Source organism: Clarias gariepinus, chromosome 3 (assembly GCF_024256425.1).
Source record: "Clarias gariepinus isolate MV-2021 ecotype Netherlands chromosome 3, CGAR_prim_01v2, whole genome shotgun sequence".
In the NCBI taxonomy this organism is placed as follows: Eukaryota; Metazoa; Chordata; class Actinopteri; order Siluriformes; family Clariidae; genus Clarias; species Clarias gariepinus.
The window spans coordinates 11222063-11244860 of record NC_071102.1 but is presented as its reverse complement, the minus strand read 5'-3'; the positions used below and the strand labels follow the sequence as shown (position 1 = coordinate 11244860).

General features: G+C 37.8%; 2 protein-coding genes across 3 annotated transcripts; both read left to right on the top strand.

Moving 5' to 3' along the window:
• The first annotated feature begins 475 nt into the window (after positions 1–475).
• On the top strand, positions 476–10265 carry hrasb (HRas proto-oncogene, GTPase b). 2 transcript variants are annotated; one of them, XM_053491504.1, is made up of 6 exons: positions 476–686; positions 7056–7189; positions 7329–7507; positions 7579–7738; positions 7823–7946; positions 9432–10265. In XM_053491504.1, exons 2-5 carry the CDS (start codon positions 7079–7081, stop codon positions 7940–7942), a joined length of 570 nt encoding a protein of 189 aa, XP_053347479.1. In that variant the 5' UTR covers positions 476–686; positions 7056–7078; the 3' UTR covers positions 7943–7946; positions 9432–10265. The 2 variants fall into 2 exon arrangements, with proteins under 2 accessions (XP_053347479.1, XP_053347480.1); XM_053491505.1 differs by lacking the exon at positions 476–686 and adding an exon at positions 1305–1382.
• A 2579-nt stretch (positions 10266–12844) lies between these two features.
• Positions 12845–22363, top strand: tsg101b (tumor susceptibility 101b). Its single transcript, XM_053493364.1, has 10 exons — positions 12845–12999; positions 13093–13180; positions 15521–15586; positions 15958–16121; positions 17317–17443; positions 17658–17718; positions 17803–17891; positions 17992–18194; positions 18900–19139; positions 20764–22363. Exons 1-10 carry the CDS (start codon positions 12958–12960, stop codon positions 20851–20853), a joined length of 1170 nt encoding a protein of 389 aa, XP_053349339.1. The 5' UTR covers positions 12845–12957; the 3' UTR covers positions 20854–22363.
• The last annotated feature ends 435 nt before the right edge of the window (positions 22364–22798 follow it).

Sequence of the window (22798 nt, the reverse complement as noted above, 5' to 3'; positions counted from 1 at the left end):
AGATAAATAGGCTTCAGGTTTCCTGCAATCCTGGAGCCTCACTTTTTCATCGTCTATACCACCTTATCCTGTACATGATCTTGGGGAGCCTGGAGCTTAGGACACTTTGGGGATGAGGTGCCAATCCATCGCCGGACAACACCCAGAGGTAACCCGCAAAGCACGGGGAGAACATGCAAACTCCACAAACACAGATCCAAGGAGGGAATCAAACCTGGACCCTGGAGGTGCAAGGCCACAGTGCTTAGAACCACTACGCTTCCTAATTATTATTATTATTATTATTACTATTATTTCAGCATGGTGTATTTTATGACTTGACCCCTAGGGTTATCTCAGAGCTCGGTACGCCTCATCAGCCCTAGTGTACAGTACACCATGTTCTCCTACATATAAAGCTTCGATCTGGCAACCCGGCTGTTTTAACGGTAGATTCGAACCTGGGCGGCAGCGCGCGCGCTCTAGTGCAGCCACAGCGGAGCGACTGAACGGTAGTCTGCGTTATTCAAAACGCCCAGTTATATCTTCATTAGCTTCTGTTTGTTTCTTTTTTTTCCAGTTATAATCGGTGGTATTGCTGAGATAAACAAAGCCAAGGGGTTTGAATTGTACTCCGCCAGCTGTGAACTCGAAATATATTCCACAAAAACATCTCGACGATAACAACAAGCCGGGACTGGTGTTGTGTAAGTAGTATGTAACGAGAGTGGGTTTATTTCTGTGTGTAACGTGTTACGTTTGTGTTTTAGCGCCACATATGAGGTTTTCCCTGCTATACTAGGGAGAAACAAAAATAATGAGTTTAAGGCAAAAATCAGTGCTGAGAGAGCGATTACTGGCTGTAACGGTATCCGGTTTAAACTGTGCAGTGTGAATCCTGGGCTACTTTTAACCGTTTTAACCGTTCACTCATTTATAAAAGGGCTGTTGAACACGACGCTCGCGTTATGACTATTTTTAATATACCATCGAATACGCGATATTTTCTTAAACAAAACAGTGTGCAGATGTGCCTGCAGTGTGTTTACCCGGCCTCCCTGAGAGATCAATACACACTGATGATGTCATTATTCACTGCGGCCTCGCGCGCATCACTGCTGCAGCCCGCGAGCCTTCACCACACCGAGCTGGCCTTCTGCTGTTGCTGCATCTCCTCTCGTGCTAGAGTCTCTTTCGGTGGAAAACAGAAATAAAAAGCTGCCCATGTGTTGTGTGAACTGCAGTGCAAACTCTGACAACATCCTCTTTTTGCCTCTAACTGATCCTCTGTTCTGTACAAACTGTCTAGTGTTCGAGGGTAACGCCCAGATATAAACAAACCAAACAGCACAATAACACTTGTAGACTGCAACAGGGCTTCTCAAACTTTTTGCACTTGTGAAGTAAGTAAAATAAGTCCTATTCATTGCTCTAAGAATGTATCACCGCCTTTGATTATCAGGCAAAAAATGACAGCAGTTTAACCTTTTTTTTGTTGTTGTTTTGCTGTTTGTTAGGTTTATTTTTAACAAACATATATAGGGCTCTGGATTGTGCAGTAATTTCATTATTTTCAGCACAACCTAGGCAATATGATGAACACATTTCATTGTAACCAATTAACGCACAACATTTAATGCAGCTACTGTATTAACTGCCTGTCATATTTTAGTCCACACACGTCTAATAATGTGTGTGCATTAGTCTATACATAGTAACATATTTGGATTTGTTGATTTATTCCATGCAGTGTATGCTTGTTGTTTTAATAGATGTATTAACGACATGGAATGTGAACACAGGACTTTTTTTAAGGTCTAACACTATCTCTGTTATGTTGCATAACCTTTGAATGGAAATGTTGAATAGGTGCATGCCAGTGTATTATGAATCCGGTGGTCAAAAATAAGCAGTTAGTGCCCAAGCACTATAGGGTGCGCAGGACCCTTTTGGTTTTATAAGGATTTTTCCCCCACCCATTAGGGCTTTTTGGGGCTCTTAACATGCTCAAAAACCCATGAAAATTGGTAGACCGGTTGGAATCTGCTGCCATTAGGATGCAAAAGATTTTGGATGCACAAGATTTTGATCATGAGCTGAACAACTTTTGCACTGCATGTCCTGGGCTCAACTTAGCAGAAAGTCAGTTAAAGTATTTTTGATATAATCCTCCTAGGAAATGTATACGATCGTCTCCAAACCGGCCCTATGTGATCTAAAGACATTAAGGATGCATAATTATAATCGTATCAATTGTTTGATATCTCAAACGGGTCAGCCGTGACGATGCCTTAAACTTACACTGAAAAGTGATAAAATAACTTTCTGTGTGGCATTATAGAGTGACATTATATTCAGACACGTTCAGTGACATCATACTCCTGTGATGCTTTTTTTCTGCGGCCTCTTGTACACACATACACATCACAAATGTTAACACTCAATCGCACATCTCTCTCTCTCTCTCTCTCTTTCTCACACACACACACACACACACACACACACACACACACACACACACACACACACACAGATGACAAGTATTTAGGGCCCAAGCTGACATCAGTCCTAATATGTCATATTGTGTGAAGTGTGTAAGTTGTGCGCCGCACCCGGGCAGCGATGGCTTTTTGTAGGTCTTAACACATTTAAAAGACAAACAGGTTGTGCGGTGTGCCCTGGTGATGATGGTGCAGGGTGCTTGGGCCCGCTCATCGTTGCTTGCAACTATATTTTGTATTTGTATTGTACACATTTTGCTGCTAAAGCCAATCTTCTGCCCTACACTCCAAGCCAGGAGGTGGTGGTATTGCATCAACTACTTTTAACTTCAAAAAGAGAATACGCAATACTTTTGCAACAGTTGTCAACAGTTTGTGTTTTCTGCAAAGGCTGTGGAAAATCCATCAATTTTATAGCATTTAATATTTATTTTAAAAGTCGCCATCATTTATGAATGAATTAATTCATGAAAACTGAATTAACTGAATCGAACAACAAAAGTTCGATTGAATGGCCAAATCGATTAAATCGCATGTCTCTAGTAGTAAGGTCGTCAAATTTAAACTGATCTTCACAAATCTTGTTTGAATAAATGAGAAGTTGAACAAAGCATGCTGAAATGTTTTATTTATGCAGAGTACTTTCCTCAGCCCTCGGGAACAGTATAGTGTTCTCAGGCACGACTTGAATCAAATATCATGGCCAATCATAAAAATATGAACATAGAAGTGGACTGCTGTTTAGAATGCGTTATCAGCAATGTCTGTTTCCTCTGAATTTAACAGAGGTAATGCAAAGAACTAACTTGGCAGAATATAACTATAAACTGATAAATAAAAGAATTACTCTTCATTCTTTAAACAAGCAAACATGGCAATAAAACGCATCTATAAAATCACACTAACCTGTCTTTTTAAAGTTAGCTTTTTTCATAAGAGCATGTCCTGTTATTGTGTTGGTATTTACATATTATCCCGCTTAAGTTAAATGTTTAGAGGTTTGAAATGCAATGAAATAGCAATATTTTGTCCACTTAAATGATAGTGTGTCGAATATCATAACCATTTGCTTGTAAATAGAAGGTAGGGAGCTTAAGACTTTCTAGAAGGTTTTGAATGAGTCAGATTGTATCCACAAACCCGGCTCTTCCGGCAGCACAAGCTACTAATAGGTCACTGGCAGGGTTTGACAGGGAAAACCCTGTCTCTTATTCTAGTCAAGTTTCACCCAGGTGCCAAAACAGCGTTCTTTTTTCCGCTGCATGTACGTCACCACACAAAAGGTTGTCCCGTTTGTCATGGCAACAAAAGGCAAAGTGGCTGGTTGCCATGCGCTGTTCCGGTAGAGTTGGCTGCAGGAAAGTGAAGAGTGTTCGCTTTTCATGGATGAGAAGGAGGCTTAAACTCAGTGCAGCATACTGTTGTTATTAGTTGTTAGTAAAATGACTAGAATTGGATTAGACAAGCCTCTGATTTATGGTGATTCCCAGTGAGTGCTAATTTGGCTTTAATAGTCATAATTTTTGATTATGTTGTTGTATTTGGCTTTTTCCCACCTTAGAACTATTTTTGGCACAGTTTTTACTAATCAGGTGACAAAAGAGTTTTACAAAAGCATTTTCATCAGCAATATTAATTGATAGATTAAACAAACCTGGGCATTTTGTGACACAATTAGCATTGTGTTTTTTTTTTTTTATACACAGCCTTTAAGATTCTGTTGCTTGTAGCCGAAGAAATGCACAAAAGGTGTTTAAACTGTGAGTAGAGTAAGACTGACGATGAGCATTCAAGCTTAAGTCAGCTTGAGGCATCTCTCCACTACAGGACTGTTGTGAGGACCCTGACTTGCACATGTTCAGGGAGGCTGCAACCAGTGGGTCATCACCACCTTGGAGGAGTAGACACATTTCTGAGTGCTCAGAGGATGCACAGACCAACTTGCCTATGTTCTCACTGACATCTTCAACATCTCTCCGAGTAGCACCGTTATTCCCACAGGTCATCACCATTGACTCTGTACCTAAGGAATATCCTGTGTCCCGCCTCAACCCACACTGTCCCATCGTACTCACACACACCAGTTTCTAGAAGCTCGTCATGAGACACCAACCATCCATCTGGCATTCACACACCTGGACAATAAAGACACACACCCTACGTTCGAATGCTGCTCATAGACTTTAGTTTGGCTTTCAACACAGTCATTCCTTAGCACCTGATTGAAAAGCTGAGCCTTTAGCACCTGAACATATCCCTCTGCATTTGAGGTGGTTAAAGGGTGCAGTTTCTCTATACTCCTTCAGGTGGTGTGCTCTATATTGTTTACATCTTAACAGCCAACTCAACATACTGTAAACGATTTGTGAATTTTGTTTATATTTGTAATGAAATATGAAAAAAGATCAAATCGGGATATTTATAAAATCGTGATATTAACAAAATCATATTGAATCAGCATCTCGGTGTCATGATATTGCATCAGGTGGTCCCTGGTAGATCATCTGCACTATTTCTGCAAAAAGGTGTGCCTGTGTTTTACTTCAATAGCTACAAGTATTGCAATATCTTCGTGCAGTTTATCACATCTGAACTGTGTACTGCTTGGCACTACTTTGTACTTGTCTACGAACATTGTTTTGTTTTGTTAGTGATTGGACTGTGTCGTCAATTTTAATCAAGTATAGTCTTGTGTAGTGTTGTTTTATGTAGCACCTTGGTCCTGGGCAATGTTGTTTCATTTCACTGTGTACCAGCAGTAAAGGGTTGAAATGACAACAAAAAACACCTGACTTGACTTGACTTGACCAATGTGTCGCACAAACAGAATAAAACACAACAGCACAAGTAGAGAGAATTTCTACTGTTTACCCCGACATGTAAAAACGTGCCGAATTCTGACTCGTGCTATGCCTGCTATGTTTGCTTGCTTTCACTCACTAGGATGTTTAGACTTGAAATGACCAGTCAAGAGCAGGCTCATATTTGTGGAACGTCAACTCTAGAATTTTCGGCACACTTGGTAAAGGTGGTTTAAAAGACTCTGGTGAAAAACGCTTCTAGTTTTAGGTATTAACAAAGTATGACAAAAGCATGTTTCAATTCCTGTTTTGGCTTTGAGTTAAGGAAACCTTAAGCAGTATTCGTTGACTTCCTGTTTCACTGGGGTATAAATACAAGGTCACACAAAGGCCAAATCTCCTCAGTCGTTCTTCAGCGTGGCGAAAATGGAAAGTATTCTATGGTAGGATAGTAATTAAGTAGTTTGAGACAACCTGAGATTTAATGAGTCTTCCTATAACAGGATCCTCCTGTATTAGTGCCAAATCACTAGGATGGGTAGAGGGGCAAAAGCACTCTCCAAGAATTACCTTTTCTTTCAATTTATTTATTTTTTTTAACCTTTTAACTGATTTGCAGAAAAAACTTTGATCAGCAACTTTCCTGTTAGATGCCAGATTCTTATCAAAAATCTATTTGAAAGTTGGTCCTTTATGGCAACAAACACTGATTTTCTTGGCTGATTTTTTTTGGGAGGCTGTATTTCCACCAAAGACTTATTTTAGCGTATCATGGGCTCTAAAGTACCAGGAGATTATGCATCTTTCCACCTTTGCCAAGAAGCTACAACTTGGTTGTAAACATATCTTTCACTGATGCTTGAATCTACAAAAATGGTTCAGTGCCCACAGTATCATATTTCCCTGTCCCCTGACCTAAACCACATTGAAACCTTATAAGGTGGCATGAAGAGAAGATCTGGGCCCTGGAAGATCTGGAGTATTGAGGAGTATTTTCTGTTTCAGTCTATAGTCTCATGAAGAAGAAGAAGACTTAATGCTGCCGTGTTCGTAAAAGAAGGTTTTTTTGAATTCAGCGTTTTATTTTGCTCATATTTTTAGTACAGGGTTTCCTTAATTAATTAAACTTATATTTATTAGTGTACATAAATTAATATATCTTTACCAACTGTGCCAAAAAACGTCTGGAGCTGACTTTATTTGGGAAGACAAACAGAATCAGAAGCTTATGTAGCTTATGCAATGTTTATTGAAATTTGCCCGTTACACTGACATGCAAGAAATCATTTTACAAGCACATGTAGGTTATTCACACTTGTGTGCGACAATGTTTACGACAGGGGCAGCACAGTCCTGATGAGAAGTCATTCTCTAATTATCATCTCAGAGATTTTTAGCATCAGGTATGCCCTTAGCAGCATTTCATTTAGCCACAGCAAGCTATACACATGGCATTGTGTATATTTTCTTGTTCTTTTCTGATCAAAGAGCATACTAATTAACATGGCTTTGATACTGAAATAATGCAAGCAATTAAAGATTTCTGACTTTGCTAGCGTAATTAAACATTTTTGCCAGTGAAATAAAGCCTTAAATTAGTTACCAAGCTATGGATCAGAAAAATAAAGAAATTATAACATTTGAATAATAACTGATTGTATAACCATGTAAATTAAGTATTGTCAAATATCACAATTAATTTGTTGTACATGCCTGCTATTGATCTTTAAGGACGTTGTATTCTAATTCATACAGTTTCCTTTTCTGTTTTCAGCTTGCATTACGAGCACTGTGAAGATGACGGAGTACAAATTAGTGGTGGTTGGTGCTGGTGGCGTGGGCAAGAGTGCGCTCACAATTCAGCTAATCCAAAACCATTTTGTTGATGAGTACGACCCAACTATTGAAGTAAGATTTAACCCAACATTCGAACTCAAGATTCAAAGTTTCTTCTTTATTAATATCTAAATCACAGACGTAATAATGTAACTTCTAGGAGACATTTGATAAGTTTAATCCCTTTTTCCGTTCTGTTTTTCTTTCTTAGGACTCCTACAGAAAACAGGTGGTGATTGATGGCGAGACATGTCTGCTGGACATTCTGGACACTGCTGGTCAGGAGGAGTACAGCGCCATGAGGGACCAATACATGAGGACAGGAGAGGGCTTCCTCTGTGTCTTCGCCATCAACAACACCAAATCCTTTGAGGACATCCACCAGTATAGGTTAGTGATTTTATGTATTCAAGATCTCAGGCCTTTTATTTCCTAGCTTGACCTGATAATTTACTTCACAGGGAACAGATCAAAAGGGTAAAAGATTCAGATGATGTGCCCATGGTGCTCGTGGGTAATAAATGTGACCTCCCAGCTCGTACAGTAGACACGAGGCAAGCTCAGGAACTGGCTCGCAGTTATGGCATCCCTTATATTGAAACATCTGCAAAGACAAGACAGGTCTGGAACTCACAAGTTTGACATAATGTTTATAAATTTTAAAATAATGTGTAAGATTTGCTAATCTACTGGCTTTCTGTGCAGGGAGTGGAGGATGCGTTCTACACACTGGTGCGGGAAATCAGGCAGCACAAGCTCAGAAAGCTGAATCCACCAGACGATAATGGCCAGGACTGCATGAACTGTCGCTGTGTCGTGTCATGACCAAGCAAGTGCCCCAGATTTTTTTCAGTTATAAATATCTAGTTGCATTGGGAATGTCATGGACTGTGAATATATTTACATTTTATAATTTTTTATATATGAAAAAAAGACGTACTGTAACAGGCTAGATTTTGAATGCAGTTTGAGTTCTGGTATATTTCAGAATCGGGTTTTTATTTGGCAAGTATGTTGACACACATAAGGAATTTGGTTACGGCTGTTTGTAGCTCTCAGGGTACAGACTGACACTCAACACTATACACAGTAATTACACAACATTTAGTAACTTTACAAATTGAATAATCAAATTATAAATCATAAATGACTTCAAATCATAATTCTAATTTTATTTGTCATGTACACAATTATACACAGTATAATATGCAGTGAAAGACTTAAGAGAACGATACAATAGAAAGATTTTCCTGTAATAATCCTGTGATGATAGAAAAGAATAGAAGAGAATTCAGTACAATCAGGCCGTCAGCTGACTTCAGTTTATTGCCACTTAACGTTGCTGAGCCTTGACCTGAGTAACTGCAGTATCCACAGATCAGAACTCCAGAGGCTTGTACAGTGGGCACTATTCATGATGGGTGCATCGCTTAATGCGCTTCCCTTCTTACCCTGACACGCCCATTACTCTGGAATAGGATCAATCTGGACTCCACGATTAGTCTAAATAGGAAGTCATTTTGTTATGACTACGCAGCTGCTTTGTTTCAATCCTATGAGGCCCTTCAAACCGGAGGAATGTGGAAATGCTTTTCCTTTCGCTATTAAACATAGCTATGATTTCTGCTGTTAATGTTTCGGAAGCAGCGTTACCAAGCATTTAAGTGATCTCCATTAATAATTCTAACCTATTTCGTTCATTGACAGTTTATCACTATCTTTCCAGATTTTTTTGATGTAATGAAGGGGTTTAAATCCCAAATTTCTTTGCATGATGCAGACCAATAAATTGACCCTTCTGAAACAGCCAGCAGTGTATGCAATATTAATGCATTTATTTTGTAATGACAACAAACATTCAATAACCATTTTGTTACAGGCCATTGCTATATAAAGTAGTAGGTTTTGCATATGTGCCACAATGCTTCTTTCTGATTAGCTTACCCTTTTGGATTATACTGTACATAAGCATGCTTCAAGGTATTTAGGTTCCCATTCTCACACTTTGTGACCTGGTGGAGCTACCTAGTATGTAAGAAGAATTAGAGCTCATCATGATTATTAAACACAAAATATTGTTATACACAAATTCTTCTCAGCAGTAATTTGTCTAACCATATGTGAGACAACATTCACTCTCCTGCCATTTATGTATGTTCTCTGCTTGTGCATGGTCATTACTGTATGTATGTTAAAGTAAGATTTTTTGCGAATCGAGTTTAAAATTCTTTCGAGATTATTTGATTATTTGCACCAGCAGCAATTTGCCTAAAGCAGCTACTAACCAGGTATCCGTGTTCATCTCATTTCTCAGGTTGCTTGCATAAAATGGAAGAGACTTTTGGAGCAGCCTTACTGCTCCAATTCTGCGCTGCCTCCTCAGATGTTAGAGGTTGGGATAGACTGTATAAAAGGACACCCTTAACATTGGCACAAGTGGATTGACTCTCCACATTTGTCTGCTGAAGGACGGTGACACTGGCCTCCACTGGAGAAAATTTTACCTCAAAGACTAGTCTGAACACTGGGTTTGCTTGGGTTGTGTTAAGGACTGCCACACTAAAATATGTTATCCCTACTAAAACACTATCTACTCTGAACTGGAAACAATAACTTTGCCTATCACCTCATCGGCTTTGGACTTTCAACCAACATACAGGAGGAATGTAGAATTATTACTATACTTGGATTTGTGAACATAATGCATAGATTAGCAAATGTAATGTGAGAAAAATATACAACTTGTACGCCATTTCTTGAGAAGGGCCTAACTCAATATAATGTACATATATACTGACCTCTCTTGCAGCAAAATACTCCACTGTTCCAGTGCAATAGCTCAGTGTTGATCAAGGTACAGTGATAAGGGAACACATTGCTTTGACATCTTTGATTTGCACATGGCATAAGACTGTGTTCTAAGTGTGAGGCCACATTTCATATGTGATCCTCTTTTTCCTCTATCTGTTGGTCTCTATTTAAATAACAATGAAAATTTAGGATTCTAACACCAAACATTTGACAAGGTTTGTCTGCTTTGTGATCATTTGTTCATTTCTGGAGCGTTAATACATGGTGCCTGTAGGATACGTTATTTCACAGGGGACAGACTCGAACTGAATCACACATATTGCAACCTTAAAAGGTTGAGGCATTGTGGTTTGGTTTGGAGTCTCTTGTCTTGTTGTGAATGGTTTGACTTCTGGTCTGATGTTCTTTTTACTTATCTGAGAGTTTAGAACGGAGAATGAAGTGCTGATGTTACCAAGTCAAGTGCTGAAACATTAAAATCAGTGGTCTTATAGGGGTTACTGTGATATTATTATATTGTGTTACAATATCTTTCATCTTTTTATTTTAATTTACATTGAAGTGAGAACCAACTGTTTAGTAAGATATGAAATGAATTGATAACACTTTGAATAGCAAGCAAAGTTCAGTAATGAGTTACCAGGTAATTAATTCATTTCTAAATGTTTCCCTGCCTTTAACCTGTGATAAATGTTACTACACTGCTGTAAACCGAATAGAAGATATTAATTAATAATATTAGATATTAGATTTAACATTCACTTCCTAATTGAGATGGTTTTAAACATAAAATGTTTTTCTTATAGGCTAAAAATAATAGTTGCTTATAATAATGATTACCAGATTTGGATCTAGGAAATACTCACTGGTCCCATCTTTTAATATCTTTCATATACACGCAGCCACACATGCACACACAAATATACACATAAGGGTGAGTCAAAAATGATCCACACTCCAGTTATATTGAAAATGATGTGGGCCTCAGTCATATCAGCACTTTCCATTCAAGACTATGGTTTCCCCAGTTGGTATGCAGTGTGAGTGTGTTACACCAGTTCCTCTGATGAAGTGAAAACAAAGGTGCATTTGTGGCTTTCTGTATGGAACATTCAAATCCTTCAGCTATATGAATAATCAGTTAAAAGATATGCATACAAAAGCATTTGTAGTAGTTTAGAAAATACACTTACTATTACTAACCATTGCAAACCACCAGGAACTTAATGTAATACTGTATGTGCTATGGACTTTTCGAGTGCGACAAGATGAATCTTTCCAAAATATTGCAGTGTAACGAGCTGCTTCTAGACCATTTCATTACTTTGGTTGTTACCAGCATAGTAAGATGCAGTGGGATATATGAAGCATAATCTGAGGAGTCTGCCATTTAAGTAACAATAATAAAAAAGTTAAAGTGTTATGGCACAACCTGTTATTATAAAAGCTGTTATATTTGTCATGCATGTGTTATGGTTAATAACAGAATTGATGGGTCACTTGAATTTAATATACCTTGATGAGTTTAATTCAACCCATAATAACTTAAAAAACAATTAGAAATACTACTGCATACTATAAATAGTATAAATAAACGGCATGGTGGCTTAGTGGTTAGCACTGCTACTGTACCTTGCACCTCTTGGGTATCGCCCCGGGTACGAGAGTGCATGGAGTTTGCATGTTCTCCCCATGCTTGATGGGTTTCTGCTTCCACAACGCAGAGACATGCAGATTAGGCTAATTTCCGTTCCCAAATTGCCCCATACTGTGCGAATGCGTGTGACTGTTGACTGGAGATCCTAAAGAAAAATGTTCTGTGGCCACTCCTTACTAAGGCGTTGGAACAAAATGGTATAATGCGTGTTCACAAGATACTATCTACTATAACTATAACTTAATATCCTCATAGCTTTTAGCCTCTTGTAAGAAACACATTTAAAATATTTTTGTTTACAAAAAGTATAGATGTTAGTATAAATGGACCGTGTGTAAGTCAAGAGACTGGTTTGATTCCCAGCCAGTGACCAAACCCCAGCCACTGGATGCAGTGCCGGTCTCAAGCTGGGATAAAATGTGAGGGTTGTGTTAGGAAAGGCATCTGACGTAAAACCTGTGCCAAGCTTGTATATGCGGACGGAATGGTGAACTGTGGCGACTCCTTTCCGGGAGCAGCCGAAAGACCAACAGCAACACTATAGATGGACGATTACCTTTATTTACAGTACGCACTGACACACAGAGTATCACCAAAGCAACAATCATTCTGTCACATTAACACATGTTCTTGCATGGCTACAGCATAGTATCTCGTCCCCATGACTTAGTAAGTCGTCACCACAGAATATTTTTCCCCACCCAATATCACCAGAGGGGCTCGGTAAGGCGAAATAGTTGGTGTAGTGAGCTCAAAAAGGATGGGTATTTTTTGGCAGATCATTAGCACTTCTCTGCCTCATGGTTTAAAAGATTTTAGATTTTTTTGTTGTTGTTGAATGTTACCACGTTGCATACTGTAATATCTTATTCCCAAACTATTTTTGTACATTCGGTATGAAAATCTACATCTAGTCTAGTTGATCTCTGCTAGTTAATTTTATTGGCTCAAAGTCAGTTTGTTCTTAAAAAGAGGGGGGGGGGGCTTTCTCCATCTTTCAGTTGTGTGCATTTCATTCAGCTAATAGTTTGATTTATATCAATAAAAACAATCACTGTCCATGTTTCTTGTGTTGACAGAAATGTTATTTTCATTCATTTTAAAGAACCTTGCAAGGAAATATTCACAATATAACTCCTTATTTCTACCACACTGGAACAGTGATTTGATTTCTGACTACAATAGAGGAGATCCACCCTGTTGATCACTAGTCAGCTGACCGGAAATGATACAGAACTTCCGCGTTGGGGCTCGCTGGATGTCACCGAGCATGCGCGGTGTCATAGCGGAAGTATAGTGATAATCAACACACCACTAGTGGTTTGTTTAGTTTTATTTGGAAGTTGGAATTTATTTTCTGTTTGATAAAGACATGGCTGTAAACGAAAACGCTTTGCGGAAAATGCTGTCTAAGGTATAAGGCGACTCCATAACTGTTTTTGTGAAATTTGTTCTTGTTATTATTTTCTGTTACGTAAACGGTAAGGTTTTTCTTGTTCCTGTACAGAGTTATAAATACAGAGACCTGACCATGAGGGAAGTCACTAATGTCATAAATCGGTACAAAGACCTGAAGCCGGTGATGGACATGTATGGTACGTTTATGGTGTTGATTTCTAGTGTTGAATTGTAGTGAGAATTAAAAAAAATATATATATATATATGCCGTATAAGGTTTAACGCCACAGGTAGAAGGTATTATATTTAAGTCAGGCTTTCTTTAACTACTGTGGCGTTAAACCTTTTACATTATAACACGTCTTGGCTAAGCCCCGCCAATTCATCACAATGACGTCATGGAACAGAAATCCCCGAAAAGCCAGTTCTATAAATACTGCATGTCTTATTTTCTCAATATTTAATACGTATTGAATACCATTGACAAACTACATTCTATTTTTTAAAACCTTTAAAACAAGGATGAGTCTGCATACATGACATAATTTGCAATTGTATAACTATGTATAAATAGTCATGATTTAATAAATATTCAGATTCGATGTTACATTTTTCTACGATTTTGTTACAATTTTAAACTTAAAAAAACAGCATAGTTATTAATTAAATGTAGCCTGTTCCTTATAACATTAGTTTGGTGTTAGTTTTGGTTTAATAACCAAGTGCAGTACAGTATAACTTCAAATACAACAGATTAACATTTAACTGAGCTGCACGTATCCTATCCTCCTAATTATTGTTAACTATTGTTAAATAGCTCCTATCACACTGAATGAAAATGTGTAAAAAACACAGTGTATCTTCTGTAAGATTATAAAAACACTGCATCATTTTACCTCCTCAAACACCTCCAAAGTCCCAAAACTCAACTTAACACTGTGTTTTGAGGCTGGTGTAAGAGTGTGTAATGAGTGGGTTTGAGTGTAATTCACTCACAGCGTTTGAAGGGAAAGGCAGATCGGAGGCTTTTAGCATGCACTACTTTTGATAATGTAACGGGATAAAAATGTGTTTCTGTTGCACCACTCAGAAGCTTTAGTATAAAATCGTTTATATCTGAGGCTGATTCAGGAATCACCGCTCGTCGCCAGATAAACTAAAAACCAGCCAGTTCTGGTCAATCAACTGGCTGTTTATCTTTAACTGGCTGTTCATCTTTCTTTTTAAATGTAGATTTTTTTTTAATCAGTTTTGGAGTAAAAAAAATAGTTCAAATTTCATTTGTCACATACACATATGATATGCAGTGAAATGCTTATACGACCGCTAATGACCTAGAAAAAAAAAAGGAGAGAGAGAGAGAGAGAGAGAGAAATAAGAATATAAAATATGAAATAGGAGTATAGGAAAGAGAAAAATATTTTACAAATATAGTCAGTGTGGTGATGCATGAATATCTGCACAAAAGAATGACAATTTATAACTGAACCGTTTCTCCCCCCTCCCTTTTATATTCTTGGTTTTGTCTAGGTTCTTTTGTTTCTTTCCACTTCCCAAAACCTTTACAGGTGATTTGGCTAAGACAAATTGCCCTGGGTGTGTGAGTGAGTGTGGGATTTTGTGTAAATGTAACTTTTGTGACCAAGTTAAAAGAATACTTGTGATCATATCAGAAGTTATCCACTGGCAAAGTCTTTAAAATGGCAATTCATCTACAGTATAGTGTAGAGCTGCACAATTATGTATTTCCCTGCAATGGTGGCTTGATGGTTAGCACTGTCGCCTTGCACCTCGGGGCAAGTAAAGTCAAAAATAGTCAATTAAATTCATTTTAAAGGCTAGAGAAGGGACAATTCCAGCCTTTGTTTCTGATTGGCTTCTTTCTGATTGGCTTCTTTCAGTCAAACCATTATATTTTCTTCTGTTGTTGCGTTTGTCAGTACATGCATTATTTTATATTGTTATTGTTATCAGCATAACATATATGCCTCACACATTCTAAAAAAATAAATAAAAATACATACGATTTTATGTCAGGCATACTAGGGTAAGGCATATACAGTTTCAATTGGGACTAGACTTGTTGATTCTAGCTGTCACACGGAGACTCTGAAAACGGATCGGAAAGGAACATAGAATTGTACTAGTAGAGGTATGATTAGATTGAGTAATAAAACTTTTGACAACTATAAATTCTGTACTGTAAACTAGTACTTGCTCTTATTAACATCATGCTAATATAAAGAAACACTCAGTTTAAATCTCATCTTTGTGCTCTACAATTTGCTCACGTTTAACACTCGGTGAAGGTTTAAATGATTGTAGATGAGACCGAATTCCTGTAACCAACTAACATATTGTGGCTCTTTCTGTCACAGTTGAGGGTTATGTTTGAATGAATGAAGCCATGAGGAACTTATGTCAGAATGACACAGCCTTTGCTTTAACAGATTGATGAAAATGTTTGGAACAGGCTGTGTTTCAAAGTTTGGTTGTGGTTGATTTCTTAACTAATCTTTCTTACAACATTTTCATAGTGTTCAACGATGGAAGCAACAAAGAGTTACTCAGTCTTACAGGAACTGTACCAGTAACCTTTAAAGGTGAGAAGAACAACATACACTTAATCTGATGGTTAAGTCAGCTCCTACAGTTATTGATTATATTCTTGTCATGTTCAATAAACACTAACAGGATGTAAATAAGTATTTTCTAAGTTCATTTATGTCTATTTAAGGTTGTATACTGTATATTTATTTAGGAGGGTTTGATTTTACAATGCATCAGGGTGTAATTGCTAATGGGTTTACTCTAACACACTAAAACATTTATTTATATACAGAGAATGGTAGATTTACGGTGTGTAAATCTGATCCATAGTATCAGCATCATGTCCAGCACTGGATCATTACCTAGTTAGATTTTTTTTATTTTTTTTTATTTTTTTTCACTTATGCTTGTTTTCTATTTAAAGGAACTATATACAACATTCCTATTTGCCTGTGGCTGCTAGACACCTACCCGTTCAATCCTCCCATCTGCTTTGTTAAGCCCACTAGTGCCATGATGATCAAAACAGGGAAGCATGTCGATGCCAATGGAAAGATCTACCTCCCATATTTACATGAATGGAAGCATGTAAGTGGATTATTTATATTTCTTTATTTCATTTATTTTTTAATAAAGTAAAATGATTCAATTGTTGTGTCGCCTCTCTGCGGAGCATAGCGAACATATAGGGATCATTATCCATTATCAGCTTCTGTCTGGGTCACCCTTTTCTTCTATCCACAACTCCTCCTAACTAAAACATAGGTGTATGCTAGCTGTTTACCTTTTTTTTAGATATTTTTAAAAAGTCTAATATGACCCACAATGCTGTAACAGTGAGAGGTTTAGCAATGTGACTACACAGTGGTGACGGGAATCGCCAAGGACCGCCTGATACGATATCATCACAAAACCTAGGTGACGATTTGATCTGTATTGCAATTCTATAATTATCCCAATTTTATTAATAAATATCCCAATTTAATTAAAAAAATTTGGTTTTCTTACAATTCAAAACAAAGTACCACACTGTACTGTGCACCGATGTGTGAATAGTTTAGCTCACATCGCCAAGAGGATTATAGAGAAAAGGTAACTGTTAACCATCAAACCAAAATTCTAATATATATTAAATTGAAAACTAATTTGTTGTTAAAAAAATAAATTTTTGAGTCAGTGTGACAATACCTGAATTATAGTACTAAAGAATCACGATCCTTAACTAAATTGATTTTCTTTTTCTCTAACTGAGAAAAACATTATTACCAAATAATGCCACAAGGTGGCACTCCCTTTTTGTTTGAGTAGACTTCACCTGATCGGGTGTACAGAAGTTTTGTTGCTATGATGCCACTCATTAGTTACCTCAATGGACTTATTCTCCTCAGTAACGAGCTGTTCATGCAGTATGATTGCTGTATTGTACAGTATGTAGTGTGTATGAATGTAGTATCGTGAGCAACTGGCTTGTGTAGTCATTGTTTAATATTGTAGAGGTGCAATAGCTATTTCATTGTGTTGCCTGACTGCAAAGCATATGTGACTAATATGGGTCTGTCGTCATCACAATTTAACTCGGTTTCAACTTCTTTTAAACCATTCATGGGAATTAGACAGTCACAAAACCTTTATGAGGAAGCACAGATGTGCACTAGCTATTTTATGTTTAGAAGTAGTAAGTACCGTCCGCATGCTTACTTGCTTCCTCATACATTAACATTTTAAAGAACCGTTTTTTTTAGGTACAAATTATTAACAATTGTTTTGTTTTTTATTGGTTTAGCCTGAGTCGGATTTGTTCGGGTTGATCCAGGTGATGATTGTGGTTTTTGGAGAAGAGCCACCAGTTTTTGCCCGGCCCACCACACAGCCCACTTATCCAGGATTTCAAGCTTCTGGTCCTCCTAATGGTGTGTTAACATTATTACTGTTGATTTAAAATAGGTTGGATTCATACAGGTAGCTTAATTTTTTTGTTCTGTTTTATCCTATTTGTTTGCTTGTTTTTAAATATTGTTTCATTACACTTTAGTTTATGGTATAGGTATTTCTAGCCATCAATAATGTTCTCTGAAAAACTTATCGAATAGTTGTGTTGATCTAATGTTTTGCTCTGTCTCCTAGCCTCTTACATGGCGAACACCCCGAGCACTCCATTTGGCCAGGGTTACTCTCCAAACCCAGGGTAAGAAGTCTTTTAATTTAGTTTTTTGTTTTTATACAATTAAATCTTTTTTTTTTGCGACCTTATTTTTTATACTTCCGTTAGAGGTTTTCAGGGTTATCCGTACCCTGCTGCTACTTCTGGATACTCAGCCACACCTGGAACACAACACTACACTCCCACCACTGCTGGAGGTAAATTATACAAAACCTGAGCCTACTTTTCTTTTTGTGTGCCGTCCGACCTTTATACATGCCCTTCAGATGGCAAAATTAACTTGTCTACTTCACCCAGGTCCAAGTCGCGATGCCACCATTGGCGAGGACACGATCCGTGCGTCTCTGGTGTCTGCAGTGAGTGATAAGCTGCGCTGGAGGATGAAGGAAGAGATGGACCGCTCTCAGGCTGAATTGGACGCTCTCAAGAGGACAGAGGAAGACTTGAAAAGGGGACATCACAAGCTGGAGGACATGGTGGCTAAACTGGACCAAGAAATAGTATGTACTTTTCTGTAGCGTAACGTAAAAATTAGCTGTAAAGAGGCGTATCCTTATTATAAATATATATTTGGACAAGTCATTTATGAACTCATTAACGCATTATGCAATCCAGTAATTATGCGGCAGAAGTACAACGCATATATCCATGAAGATCCAAATGAAACGCATCAATTCATGTTCACATTCTCAGACGGTATGTGCGTAAGATGGGTTGGTTTGAGTATTTTAGAAATTGCTATTCTTCTAGGATTTTCACACACAAATGTCTCTTACAAAAGTGGTTCAAAAACATCTACTGAGTGGCAGCTGTGCGTCCTGCAGACAGAAATGCCTTGTTTATTGGAGAGGTCCGAAGAGAATGGATAGAATTGTTTAGTTCTTTCTGACCAAAATGCTATAGTAGCTCAAACAAGCACTCTTTACCACTTTGGTGAGCAGAAAAATATTTCAGAGGTTACAATGGGCAAAGAATCACTGAAACTAAACTGTGGGAAAAGGTCATCTAGTCTTTTTTCCCCCAAACTTCAACAGCCCTTTTGGTGGGCCCTTTTTTTTTTTTTTTTTTTTTTTGCATAGTTTTTAGTGTGGCTGAATCTGCATGATTTTATACATTGTGCCGCTGCCACATTGTGACATGAATATGCAGTGGTTAAACTGTAATAAAGCTCTAGAATCCTAAAAATCTATTTCTCGCGTTTCCAGGCCGATGTGGACAGAAACATAGATCTGCTGAAGAAGAAGGACGAGGAGCTCACAGCTGCTCTGGACAAAATGGAACAGCAGTCAGAGCAGAACGATATCGATGAGCTCATCGTGCCCACGGCACCGCTGTACCGCCAGATCCTGAACCTGTATGCTGAAGAGAACGCCATTGAAGACACCATCTTCTATTTGGGTGAGGCACTACGCAGAGATGTCATCGACTTGGACGTCTTCCTCAAGGTCAGTCTTTTTATGTTTATAACGTTTGCAGAGCTCAAACACTTGGTTAAAGTTTACAGTCCAGTAATGTTTGTTTATGAGTAAATATTTGAATATAGTTCATTATATTACATTCATTATAGTCATTCCATCAGCATCCATCATTTTTCCTCTCTTTAAAAAGACGTAAAGCGCTTGCCCTATCATCCAGAGATCGCTGGTTCGATTCCTGGGTGATGCTGTAACCTCTCGCAGCCGGAGGTTTAGAGAGAGCTGATTGGCCGAGCTCTTTTAGAGGGGAGGGATGAGAGGTACTTAGTGCTCCCACATTAATTACGGCTCCACAGCCTATCAGGGCCATCTGTGAGCTTACATTTGTAATTCATCCATTATCAGGGTTTGATGGTTTTTGCCTCTCATTTTTAGTCCAGTCTCTGTATCTTTCTAGTTTCAGATGAATGGTTTTGTTTGTTAAGCCACACACTGATCTATAAATCATTCAAGCATTTAAAAAAAACTTTTAACTTAAATAGAGCTACAACTAATGACTATTTCAGCAATCTATGGTTTTTACATTACATTACAAATGGTGCAATTACTCAATAGCTCTTACTTGGTGATCAGCTTCTAAATTTAGCTCGAGGTTGTTTTGTGCTTGAGGAAGCTAACAATTAAGATAAAAAAGTTGAAACAATATCCAAAACCAAGGAAAAGCAAAGTTCCAGCAGTAAAATATAATTATTTTAATGAAGTACCTTAATCAAACATTAAAGTAAAAATGGCGGATTATAATTATAAGAGTTAAAATGTCAAGAAATCTGAGATTAAGTCTGTGGTGATAGGGTGTGGTCTAGTGAACTTTGAAGGGCCCAAGAATGAGGTAAGTGAGGTAAAAAAACCACACCTGAGCTGAGTCACAGAGATGAGTCCTTTGCCACTAACCTGACTTTCACCTCCTTCAAAGCAGTGCTTGGCCACGCCCATACCAGCACAAAGTCTTTCCCTCTGATTCTAACAGCTGTTTTGCTCGAGTCAAGAGTAAAATGTTCCCACACAGGAGATTTTTGGTGTTTGCCATACTGCTATTCCTCAGTTCACACCAGAGTGTTCACAGTTTATGAGAATAAAGCGCAATGATGTCATCAACTAATCAACAATAAAATTTGTTGTCAACTAATTTGATTATCGATTTTAGTGCACAACTTCGAATAAATGTTGCACCCCTAAATTTAAGGGATGAACCAGTGAGAAACGGGTGCAGACGTTGAAAGATGTTCAGGTCAGTGATGAGTATACTGGTGATTATTGAAGGGTTGGAACAGACGAGAGGGGTAATGAGGTTGCTGCTGAGGTTGTTACATAAACACCTTTAGGCAACTTGCAGGTAGGGGTGGGGATTACTTTTTCACATAGGGCTAAGAAAGGTTTGTACAGGGTTTTTTCCCTTAATAAATGAAATCATCATTTAAAAACTGTTTTGTATTTACTCTGGTGATTTTTGCGTGATATTAAAAATAGTCTGATCCCAATCATTTAAGTGTGCACAAAAAGAAACAGGAAATATAATTTATGGTCTAATTTATTTCTCTTCAAAATATTTTGTCGTGGAAATGTTAAAGTAGTTTTTGTGCTGTTTATTTTGTAGCATGTGAGGCTTCTCTCACGGAAGCAGTTCCAGTTGCGCGCTTTGATGCAGAAAGCCAGAAAAACTGCAGGCCTCAGCGACCTCTACTGACCAACACGGAGCTCAGCACTTCTCTTCCCGTTCTTTTTTCTCTGTTCTATCAAACCCTGCAATCAGTGTGTTAGCTGCGCTATCACCAAGTTTCAGGTTTTACTTTAAATATCAGCGCACAGATTAGAATAGCGATGCTGTTTTCTACCAGTGATTATGTCTGGACATTTAAAGTTTACACACATACATGCACACACACACACACACACACATACACACACTTTAATTGACCTACCACTACACTCGTAAGGGCGTGGGAATCAAGAAATGATTAACACTGATTATGTAAAAAGAAAAAAAAAGACTTTTTTTCTTTCCTATTTGCATTACTATGATTATAAATGTGAAGTGGCCTTTCCACTTGATTTGTGGGGACAATTCTGACAATCACATGGGAGAGGGAATGAAAATTAATGTAACTTTTGTTGCTATGGGCGGTTTAGACACTTAACTTTTATACTTTTTTTTTATTTTATTTGTCTATAACACTCAGCAACCTTTTCATACGTATAAGGAATCACAGAAATTTCCATCATATTAATTAAAGCACTTTGAAGCACTAACAGATTTAGAAGAAAATGCTTATATATACATACACAGACATACGCGCACACACTCCACATCGGCTATGCAAAAAAACAACAACAGTACATTCCAAATATTCTTGTCTTTTTTTTTTTCCTTGAATGGTATTGCACCCGTTTAGCCAGAAAATTGTTAAAAGATGTAAAGGAAATAGGAAAATAGTTTTTTAGTGTTTCGGTTTTGCAAAGAAAAATCTTTTGCTGCCTAGGATTAAGTGAGTCGTGTTCAAGTCAAACAGGGACTTTTGAGTTTGGAGCGAGGTCAGGACGATATGGGGGATGGGATGATTTTCCAGCCAAGTTCTTGTAATGTGCAAGTGGTGTTTGTAAATGATTGTGTGTACAGTTCCCACAGACAGATGTGTCTCTTCCACAAGTTGGAGACACGTTCCCCTTCGACTGCAGTAGGCTCAGAGCCACCTCTGCTGTTTTTTTCATTCTCAGACGCATGGCGTTTTTAAAACCTTCCAAATGTTTCATCGCAGCTAAAAGTCTTATCACTGTCCTGTGCTTGGAGTCTTTTTTAAATGTCATTCATGAGAAGTCACCGTTTGACTTGAACGCCCTTCATATATATTTACTACTATATTTAGAATATATCAGTTGCTCAAATCTTGCATGTTCATAGCATCACTTGATGTTTATTATTGTTATTTGCTCTGCATTAATACTACCGTATTTTTACAGTATGAATTGTAACAGGAATTAGATCTTTTTGTGTTATCTATTGTGTACATAATTGTTAGTTTTTTTATTTTTGTTTTATATTTTTTCTATATATATATACTTATGTGCATACTTGAAAATAACATAAAAACAAATCATACTATTCTTGTGAAGGGAATTTCCAGTATTCTTATTATTACGTCCTCACTATATTATGTAGTGGTCTAGAGAAATATAATTAAATCTTGAAGCTTGTATAATTACTGTGGTTCTTGCGTCCACCTGTTCTGCATGGTCTCCTCTTAAACACATCATTACTGATTGTGTAACATGTAAATAGATATCAGGCAGTGTGACAGATGAATGATGTAGGTATGTACATATCACAAAGAGACAGAGTATAGCTTTCAATCTTGTGTCACCGTGTCTGTCTATTTTCTCTAAAGTGTCTGTTTAAGATCTAAATCCCCAGAGGCGATGGGTTGAGGTTATCCCTAGACCCGGAGAGGTCTAAAGCTATGACACCGGCTTTACATCTACCCCGATGCTGGATCAGACAGTGAGGGTGGCAGGCTTTGTCCTACTTTGAAGGGATTTATTCGAAGGTTGCATTCAATCAGGATACGAGAAGGTTCACAAGTTCACCAGTTCTACAGCGTGTGATGCATGTGATGAAGCTGTGAAGGCCCCCGGCT

Coding starts and splice junctions, on each gene's coding strand:
- hrasb (XM_053491504.1), top strand. CDS start 7,079: ATGACGGAGTACAAATTAGTGGTGGTTGGTGCTGGTGGCGTGGGCAAG. Junction 7,508..7,578: donor GAGGACATCCACCAGTATAG/GTTAGTGATTTT, acceptor TTTACTTCACAG/GGAACAGATCAAAAGGGTAA. Junction 7,739..7,822: donor CATCTGCAAAGACAAGACAG/GTCTGGAACTCA, acceptor CTTTCTGTGCAG/GGAGTGGAGGATGCGTTCTA.
- tsg101b (XM_053493364.1), top strand. CDS start 12,958: ATGGCTGTAAACGAAAACGCTTTGCGGAAAATGCTGTCTAAG. Junction 16,122..17,316: donor ATTTACATGAATGGAAGCAT/GTAAGTGGATTA, acceptor TTATTGGTTTAG/CCTGAGTCGGATTTGTTCGG. Junction 17,719..17,802: donor GGTTACTCTCCAAACCCAGG/GTAAGAAGTCTT, acceptor TACTTCCGTTAG/AGGTTTTCAGGGTTATCCGT.